Here is a 10,401-nt window from a genome sequence, read left to right on the forward strand (position 1 = left end):
TTTGTTCTTGGCGTCTGTTGTCAAATTGAGAATAGATTAAATATTGTTTGTCTTTGTTAGTATTTTTTATAGTGTAGTTTTGGCGAAATTTATGATTATAGAAGTATAAAATACAATCATAGTAGTGTACAAACTTACAATTCCAATTGATTATAGTCGAATTTTGACTACTGCGGGACCTCTAGTTTATGAGAAATAACCTTAAGCCACTTCTCCCGTGCCTTTAAAACTTCAATACATTTATAGACGTATGTAGATTGGCAGAGGCAACTTTGAAATTAATTTTAACAGCCATGAAACCACTATGGTTTGTTCAAAAGTGCATTTAATGATTTGGTTAGGTAGTTGGTCTTGCATAGCATTGCATGCCAAACGCTCATTTCGCTATAGGAGGGCGTAACAGGTCGACCCGACTTCCAGGTCATACCGAGAAATGTTATTATCTAGCTACTTAAAATTTTGAAAGACTTCACACCAATCAATTGTTTAAATAGAAGATTTTTTTTAAATCATTAAAAGTCGTTCCTTATTGTGGTTCACGAAGTCTTTGTAATTTATTTAAAGTTTATCGAGAAACTTGTTGTTCAGGGTAGGGTCAACGGTAAAAGACCTCGTGGATGAAGCCCTATGCACTGGACTCTCTTCTATATCGTTCCCTCACTACTGAGGATCGCGACCACATGTGACGTTCTTCCACTGTGCTCGATCATGGGTAACATGAACTGCATGGTACAGACTACCATCAAGTGCTTCTCTTACTAGATCTGACCATCTGGCTAGTGTTCTGCCCACGGCTGGACTGATCAAGTAAAAACCCTTACCACTAAACTAAATTTAAACCCCACTTAACGAGTACGTGCACCAATCCTCAGTTCGCGTATTATGGAGAACTGCTGTCAAGGCTATATTAAACAAGGATCTCATATGACCACGACTGCTCTGCCAAGAGTAACCGAATATCATAATGAATCCATAAAACCATATCTTAGCATACATACACACAACGTATCATAAAAACCAGTTTCTAATAAATTGACATACCACATCTTACGGTCACTTCACGCCAGAAATTAATTATTATTTTTATTGCGTTAAGGGTGTGCGAGCTCACGGCCCACCTAGTGTTAAATTGTTACCGGAGCCCATAGACACCTACAACGTAAATGCCGCCACCCACCTCGAAACTGGTGGTAGGACCTCTTGGGAGTCGCACGGGTAGGTACCACCACCCCGCCTATTTCCGCCGTGAAGCAGTAATGCGGTAAGCAGTAAATTCGGTTCAAGGGGTGGGGTAGCCATTGTAGCTATACTGAGACCGTAGAACTTATGTTTCGAGTTGGGTGGCGCATTTACGTTGTAGATGTCTACGGGCTCCAGTAACCACTTAACACCAGGTGGGCTGTGAGCTCGTCCATCCATCTAAGCAATTAAAAAAAAACATAAGTTCTAAGTCTCAGTTTTAACAGTACAACGGCTGCCCTACCCTTAAACCGAAACGCATTACTGCTTCACAGTAGAAATAGGCATGGTGATGATACCTATCCGTGCGGACTCAAGATGTCCTACCACCAGTAATTACCCAAATTATAATTTTGCGGGTTGGATTTTTATTACACGATGTTATTCCTTAACCGTGGACGTCAATCGTGAACAATTGTTAAGTACATATTTCATTAGAAAAATTGGTACCTGCCTGCGGGATTCGATGCCTCGCTTGATACGATTGAACCGGGCGTCTTTCCTTTAGGCGACGACGACTTGTTACCGTGTGACTTGTAAATTGACATAGTAAATTAATAGGTAGCAAGAGGATTTAAAACTAGACCACACTCAACATGACTACTGAAGATTATCTCAAACGAGCCATATTTTTCCTCTGGTCTTAAAATTCCCGTATACACTTCGCTAGTGAATTTAAAAACATGAAGTCTTTTTACCTGAAACATAATTTGGAAAATTTAATTACTCTGGTTTGAACGTGTCTTCTTTGAATTAAGAAACAGGAAGTAGCATTAATTAGCAACATCAAAAATATTTTGCACCCGGAAGAAAATTAAAAATGTCCGTATTTAATTGTCACTTTCAAACAATTCTACTTGACTTCTTGATCGTTAACTTAAGTATGTATGTATCTTATAGGAGATCAAGGAATCCAAAAGACGCACATTTTCAAATGAAACAATTGAAACTTATATGACACAGATGACGATTGTATTCTTCAATCTTCTAAATAGCCTGTCTCATCGTGTCGATGTGGTCTACGTGGTACAGTACCCTGTAGCCTTTGCGGAACCTACCTTGTTCCGGGGGCTGGAACTCATCAAGTCTAGAGGCCAAGCGACTATTTATTTATTAATTTATTACACTTCATGTAAAATTTACATTGGCGGACTTAATGCCTAAGGCATTCTCTACCAGTCAACCAAAGGTAGTGCAGAGTGAATAGTGGTAGGTGCAATGAAATTTACTATTAAGAGTAGAACTATTAAGGGTAGAACATAGAATAGAACAGGAGTACATAGATATATTATAAATATTATATAACTCTATGCATTTAATAGCATATACTGGTACAATACCTACAACGGCCTGCCTTACCCATAAATCAACGAAAACAAAATAAAATGTGAAGTACCTATAAATTTAAATTATTTCTTTTGAAAATGTGCGTCTTTTGGATTAGTTGATCTTTTATAAGACACATCATAATAAAGTTAACGATCAACAAACAAGTCAAGTAGAATTGTTAGAAAGTGAAAATTCAATACAGACATGTTTAATTTTCTCCGGGTGCAAATTTTTTTACTTAAAATTTCAACCTCGTGGCATCAGATAGGTGAAAAGAACTGATTCTATGGCATTTTGTATGGGCTCCGGTAACTTAAGATATCATCAGATGGGCCGGTAGCTCGTCGTCTACCTATATAGTACTTTAAAAAAATATTGTATTGTATAGACAAACAAAACAAATTCCTTTGTGAAAATCACCTTATCGGTCGACAGCCTAACATGTGTTGGACTTGCATTTCTGATAATTTAAGCCCCTTAAATTAAAAAGGTGGTAGATAAAATTATAAATTATTTACGACTTATTTTTTAAACGCCAGCTGCGTTATCCTACATAAGAAAAAAATAGGTTGGTAATGTTTTTTTTAAATACACACAATTGTTTTTCTATTTATTTTATTTATTCGTTTTCTAGAAATAAATAGTTAAAAATATATACATTTTATAAAAAACATTCGAATATTGTTTATAACTCGCGACAGTGTAAGCAAAATATATTTACCTAACTCGATTCGTTCTGTGAGATTTGTAAAAATGTTTAGGTTATCAGGTTATTAATTTTATCGTTTATCCAAGCATAACTTACAAGCAGAAGCAGAAACGTTTAGAAAGAATTCATAATTTATCAAAAAATGGAAAATTAATTGAATTCTATTTTTCTTTATACTACAAATTTCTTATACTAAAACCTATGGTGACCAACTTAATGCTATTTCACATTTAAATTTTTTCAGATTGCTTTAGCGACGGAAAACTCAATAATTCTTCAAAATTTGGACTTTGCCGCAAGCGGAAGCTACTCTTGTGAGGTATCACTTGACACCCCTATATACACTAAAGCGTCCAGTGGAAAACAACTCACTGTTTTTCGTAAGTATTTTTTTTTCTTTCTGTTTGTCACAATGCAGACATGACATTATAAAATGACATTCACATTATCAAATAGGTACATGAAACTAATCTAAAACAAGAATTTTAATTTTATAAATGTTTACTTGTGAACTAAACACTACTTCGGTAATTTATTATGTTGTATTTTGTCACTTTGGCCTGGATGAAACAGAACTCATCCGATGCAAGCCGAAGTCAAGGTGACCCGTTTCGCGTGAACCGTATGTTTCCCCGTCACCCTGCTCCCATTATAATAATATGTATATACCGAGCCGGCGAGCATTGCCGTCACTAACACGGGGCCACTTGGTCGGCGGGGTATCCGATGCCAGCCTAGACGGCGCTACCAATACATCGAGATTCCCCGCTGGATTTACAAAGAGACTTCGGTTCTCTCTGCGTTTTATGTCATTCCCAAGTTTCACAGAAAGTGCTCTAAAAATTGTTCAAGACAGCCCTTTTATCTCTTTTTTACCACTGCTGTTTTTGAGTGGACGAACGGTGAACGAATATTGGAATGAAATGGCTGAGTACATATGGAATGTGGCAAAAAGTCATCGTGTGTGTGATGTCATCGGGAAAGAAAATTAAAAATTAAAGATAAATAGACCTGGTGGTAGTAGAGCAACAACGTTCAAAAAGCGCGTAAAGAAAAGAAAAAACCTTTAAAAAATGTCAGAACGCAGATTCCCCAGATTTGGTTACGAAAGAGAAGTTGAAGACAGCATATAAAAAAAACAAGAAGGTATTTGTTGATTTGGAAAAAGTGTACGATAAGATTCTCCGTGAGTTTTTGTGGTGGAGCATGAAAATAAAAGGAGTGCCAGGGAAAAGGGAAAAGAAATACCAGCAGCTCGTTCGAGCTATGTACGGTAGAACCAGTACTTACAGAATCAGTACGGTTAACAGGATATGGACATGGGATGCGTAAAGAGGAGATGCATGTGACTAGGAGATGTATGAAAATGGTAGTGCAAGGTAGAGGGGGAAGAGGTCGACCGAAAAAGACATGGACAAAGTATGTGAATGACGATATGAGAGAGAGAGGAGTAAGTGTTGAGATGACGGCTGATAGAAGAGAATGGAGTAGAAAAATTCGCTGTGCCAACCCCACCTAGTGGGATAAAGTAAAGACAAAGAGGAGTATTTATCCACAGTGTATTTTTAGAGACATTTTTGAAACATTCCATTCGACTCTCGAATGAACTCCCGCTGCTCTCCGATCGCTACAACATTTCGTTTTTCGAATTAAGTTTGAGGATAGTCCTCAACAGTAGGCAATGGCATTTGGCTGTGCATTGCTAATGTCCTTGAACAACTACAACTGCAACAAACAAAAAAATGAGAATCAGCTTAGGTCAGAGGTACGGGCATATGACTCCTGGTCGTACGCTCGTCGCAATAGAGAATCTTACTAGTAGATAGGATAAAGAAGCTTACTAGTAGTCTTGAATCTGGCTCGCTTGTTCTCAAACTGGTATACAGAGGGGACCCAAAACAGTTAAGGGGCCAGAATTCGGAGGGGATTTCTATTCTTGCCTGGTATAATTATATGCAAATTTCTATTTTCATGTAAATGCCCGGACGAGCTCGTGGCTTAGCTAAATTCGGACGGTTGCAAATCCCACAGATAGCATTATAAAAATTGAGTTTGAATTGCAGTTATAGTATTTGTGAAAATGAGTAAAATCTCAATCAAAAACTATTCAAAACAGCAGGAATTTACTTTTTGGTATTCAATAATAGAATCAGTCCATCATGCCAAAATATATTTATTTGTTGTAACTGTACCAACGTGCTCACGGCCGACTTGGTAAAAAAATAATTACTAGAGGTCATCGACGCCCCAATGTGAATTACCTACTACCTACCTCGAGACCTCGCTTTGTATCAAGACTATCCTGCTGTTATAACAGGAACGCATAACAGCTTGGCAGAAAGATATAAAAGTGGTACAATATACCGATGAATTCAATATATTCCCGATGGTGGATTACCAGAAATCATAGCACCGGCAAATTAACTAACCGGCAGCGGTTTATTAAATTTGAAAAAAAAATCAAACTGTGATTAACAATTACTTTGTTTCCCGTGGAAGTCACTGATGTGTTTGATACGGATAATCTAAAAAAAATGTACTTACCGTCAAGTTTATTATAAAACTCGGCATCTAGTCTCGTCACTATAGTTACATTACTCAATACGGATACGCTGAATTCTCTTTCATTAAAAATTAAGTTAATCTTAGGTTTACATGAGTCGACAAAAAATGTCGGCAAAGACCTTTGCGGTTCTTTTAATAGGTAATTGTTTTATTAGGTTTTCTCATGTTCCCGTCGAAAATTTGTGTACCGGGCTATTAATAGGTGCAATGAGACCTCCTCTATTTGTGACAGAAAAAGATCTGGTCGTCCACGAAGTGTTCGTACGAAAACGGTGGTCAAAGCAGTAAGGGAAAGAATTCGAAGAAATCCTGTCCGAAAGCAAAATCTCGGGAGATGAAGATAGCACCTAGAACCATGTCGCGTATTTTAAAAGATGACTTAGGACTTGCAGCCTATAAGAGACGTACTGGTCATTTCTTAACTGATAATTTAAAAGAGAATAGGGTTGTAAAATCGAAACAACTACTAAAGCGGTACGCAAAAGAAGGTCATAGAAAAATTTTATTTACGGATGAGAAATTTTTTACAATTGAGCAACATTTTAACAAACAAAATGACCGTATTTATGCTCAAAGCTCTAAGAAAGCTTCCCAATTAGTCGACAGAGTGCAACGTGGGCACTATCCGACTTCAGTGATGGTTTGGTGGGGTATTAGCTATGAAGGAGTGACTGAGCCATAATTTTGTGAAAAAGGTATCAAAACATCGGCACAAGTGTATCAAGATACCATTCTTGAGAAGGTAGTGAAGCCCCTTAAGAACACCATGTTCAATAATCAAGAATGGTCCTTCCAGCAAGACTCGGCGCCAGATCATAAAGCTCGGTCTTCGCAGTTTCGCAGTCTTGGTTGATACGCCATGATAATTTGGAGTCCCTAAAACAATCCGTACTATTGACAGTGAAAATTTTTCCCATGGAAAGAGTGCGTGCTTCTATTGATAACTGGCCTCAACCTTTAAAGGACTGTATTGCAGCCAATGGAGACCACTTCGAATAAGCTTTTTATACTTTAAATTGTTTTATATTTATGTATTAAACTAACACACTGTAAAAGTAATAAATGTTATTTGCCATAGAATTTTTTTTGTTTTCCTTTGTAACAGTATTTATGGCCAGACTAAGTATACATATAAATAAGTTACCCTGAATAAGAAATTCCAGAAAAATATTTTAGTTTATTATATGGTTTTTCCCAATCATTTGAAATCATCGATAAGGTGTGGATTATTTACTTAAAACTATCTAGTTATAAAATAAGATTTTTGAAAACAAAAGCCAGGCATATCCATAAAATTGATTTTTAATCCCAAAAGATTAGCTACGGTGCGTAGTAGATGATAACCAACATAAATAAAATTACTTATCACTCATTAGTAAAACTTTGTTAATGCATTTTTATGACCGGTTATTAAAAATTCGTATCAGATTAACAAAATAATCGTTAAGTTGAAAATTTAATTATAGATTAGAAAAAATGTTACAAATATAAATACCGAAACAGCTCCCACATTATTAACCATCAACGATGCGTTCGCTAGTGTTTTTCATTTTGTGCTTTGTGACCTACACAAGTAGTGAAAGTAGCGCCAACGAAGAATTTGTAGGATGGCTCGAAAAAGTTGGCATTAAAACGGCTGCAAAGATTAAGCAAGCGGAACAACACCAAATATTTATGCAGCGCATCGTTGGGGGAGCTATTGCGCCAATCAATTACCATCCATATTTGGCAGGTCTACTGATTGATATTAATGAATTGCAATCACCGGCCGCGTGCGGCGGATCGATCCTTACCCCTGCCAGCATCTTAACTGCAGCTCATTGCTGGTTCGATGGAAGAAATCGTGCAGTACGTTTCACTGTCGTACTGGGAACCCCATTCCTGTTCCATGGTGGCTTAAGGATTCAAGCGTCTTCCATTGCAGTTCATCATCAATACGACTTCAGAACGTTTGCAAATGACATTGCAATGCTGTACTTACCCCGTCGTATAATATTCAACCATGCGGTACAGCCAATTCCATTAGCCACTGATTCGCTTCTAAGCACTGACAAGGCAGGCATGTGGGCCGTTGCAGCTGGATATGGAAGATATTCTGATGTTATAAATCCTACGACAAACACGATGGCGAGAAATGTTTTTCTACAAACTATATCCTTAGAAACCTGCCGTGGCTATTACGGTAATGTAGTTTTGGATTCTAACATCTGCACTAGTGGAGTTGGCGGTGTTGGTATTTGCCGAGGAGATTCTGGAGGCCCATTAACTATTAACCACCAAGGAAAAGAATGGCTCATTGGTGTTAGCTCATTCGTGGCAAGGGACGGCTGCGAATTAGGTTTCCCGTCTGTTTTCGCCAGCGTACCTTCCTTCAGGGCCTGGATCCAACATCACATGATATTTTAATAGCGAAATAAAAATTTCATGATGACACGACTAAAACTTGCTTATTTTATTTGTCAATGCAATAAGATTTCATTGAAAATTTCCTAAAAGGCCCATTTATTAAAATGCTACCGTCCGATATTCGCCAAGACCGAACTGGTAAATGTCAAGGAAAGAAAATGGCTAAAACCTGTCTAACCATTTGACAATGAAATGGCAGTCGACATCGTCTTCGGCTACGGGACTTGGATAGCCGAACTTGAGCACACAGTGCCACATGCATCTCTGAAAAAACCCGCTGAATCAAAACCACAGTGTATTATGAAATGGAACGTTCGACCAGTGGCACCAAGGCGGCCATTGTCCTTCAACCCCGATCCGAAAGAATCGGATTGTTGCAAAGAGAAAATAAATCTATCTCTAGCCCCACGCCTACGGCTGCGATGTTTCATTTCCAAGAAAGAATACACATACCCTCCAATTTTCAACCAATATAATTCCAATATTATCTATCTAAACAAAAAACTTTTTGTACAAGAAGATAAATTGAAAATAATGTTAAAGATAATAGGTTCATTATAGAAAAAAAACAATATATAACATTATTCAGAAGAAAATCAAAGTATACCAATAGTTTCAACGTTTATAGTCGCTTTTAAAGAAACAGAAAATTAAGTCAGAAAACGATAGAGTGACAGCCATTTTACAGTACAATTAAGCCATGAGCCTTACGTTACAAGGTGTGTGCAGTCGCATGACTTACAAGTGGTAGGGCGTTTTGTGACCCCGCACGGGTAGGTACCGCTATGACCATTTCTGCCGCGGGGCAGTAATGCGGTCCGACTTGAAGAAAAAGCAGACGTTGCACTATAGAAGAACTGAGACTTAGAACTCATATCTCAAGACGGGTGGCGGCACTTACCTTATGGTGGAGATTGATGGGCTCCGGTAACCACTTAACACCAAGTGGACCGTGAGCTCGTTCGTACGTCACAAAAAAACGGCAAAATCACATATCAAATTTTAAAACCATATTCGTACTTTTGTGAATTTAATTTTATCACAACAACTTTCTATTGATTTTCACAATCACTGACAAAATGTCAACATTGTAACAGTAGGTTAAAAGTTCAATCAGCCTCCCCAATTTCAGGAAATTAGCTAATGGATGATAATATCCGGTAGTTTTTTGCAGCTATTTTACCTTTTGTTGATTTGATTCTTGTAAACAGAATGTTATTGTAACAAATCGTAAAGTATATTTTGTTATGAACGGTGAGGAATTTGGAATAAATATAAAAACAGAGTTTGAATTAAGAATTTTGTAGAATATGAAATCAACTCACTGGTAGAAATGGCGGATTATTTTTATAACTCGACATAAGAAAATTTAGTTGTATGTGAAAAAACTTGTTTTAAAATAATAATACGCAATACCTACTTACTCGCAAATATGACTTCTAATGCCCAGGCTATCATGACTATGAATACGATGATACTATGCTATTTCTTCTTATTACTGCAAACAGAATCAGCTTTATCAACGCTTTTACAATAGAGTGTATCTGTGTACTGAAAACTTTCAACGGAATTTTCACCAACTTGAAGATATCCGCTTTATTTTGAAATTTACAGACGTAAAACGACCAGTAACAATGCAATAATTTTATACTTTGATCTAATATATACCAAGATTACGAGGTTAAAAATCATATGTTTTACTTACTGTTACTTGTGTTACTTTTTAAATCCGCTTGCTATTAGAGCGTGATTTAAACAATCGTGTATATCGTAACTATGTAGGATATATAACATACACTAATTATAAAAATAAACCACAATTAAATCCACAAGCAAATTTAATTTCTAATAGAATCTTGTTATCCGGTGTAAAAACTTTTAGTTCTTATATTAATACCTACTCTCGTCCTACTCTACTCTAATACCCAACAGATCCACAGAAGCATCACCCACGTATCGACTTCCCGACTCGCTACCTAAGTTCAGGGGAGACGTTACGAGCTAACTGTACAACAGCCCCCGCCCTCCCAGCGCCCCATATAACCTGGTTCATCAATGGGAAGAAGGTAATCAAATTAACACGATCAAATCTTATGATTCATCGTCTAAGCAATCTTTCTACCTGTTAAAATATTTCCTAAATTCATGCAAAG

At 37.1% G+C, this 10,401-nt stretch overlaps 2 protein-coding genes and 1 long non-coding RNA gene across 5 annotated transcripts in view; all 3 read left to right on the forward strand.

Moving 5' to 3' along the window:
- The window catches only part of LOC119628328 (uncharacterized), a 124,451-nt gene that overhangs the window by 90,813 nt on the left and 23,237 nt on the right, over positions 1-10,401 (forward strand). For all 3 annotated transcript variants that reach the window (XM_038014579.2, XM_062671441.1, XM_038014581.2), the window contains exons 4-5: positions 3,522-3,657; positions 10,181-10,314. In XM_038014579.2, the coding sequence (XP_037870507.1) occupies positions 3,522-3,657; positions 10,181-10,314 (270 nt within the window). The remainder of the gene's footprint in view (positions 1-3,521; positions 3,658-10,180; positions 10,315-10,401) is intronic.
- Positions 3,671-6,922, forward strand: LOC134199845 (uncharacterized). Its single transcript, XR_009974493.1, has 2 exons — positions 3,671-4,423; positions 5,998-6,922. It is a non-coding gene; the product is annotated as an uncharacterized LOC134199845 (long non-coding RNA).
- LOC692868 (chymotrypsinogen) lies at positions 7,316-8,468 on the forward strand. Its single transcript, NM_001046713.1, has one exon. It carries the CDS (start codon positions 7,370-7,372, stop codon positions 8,246-8,248), a length of 879 nt encoding a protein of 292 aa, NP_001040178.1. The 5' UTR covers positions 7,316-7,369; the 3' UTR covers positions 8,249-8,468.

This window comes from Bombyx mori, chromosome 12 (assembly GCF_030269925.1).
Source record: "Bombyx mori chromosome 12, ASM3026992v2".
NCBI lineage: Eukaryota > Metazoa > Arthropoda > Insecta > Lepidoptera > Bombycidae > Bombyx > Bombyx mori.

Coding starts and splice junctions, on each gene's coding strand:
- LOC692868 (NM_001046713.1), top strand. CDS start 7,370: ATGCGTTCGCTAGTGTTTTTCATTTTGTGCTTTGTGACCTACACAAGT.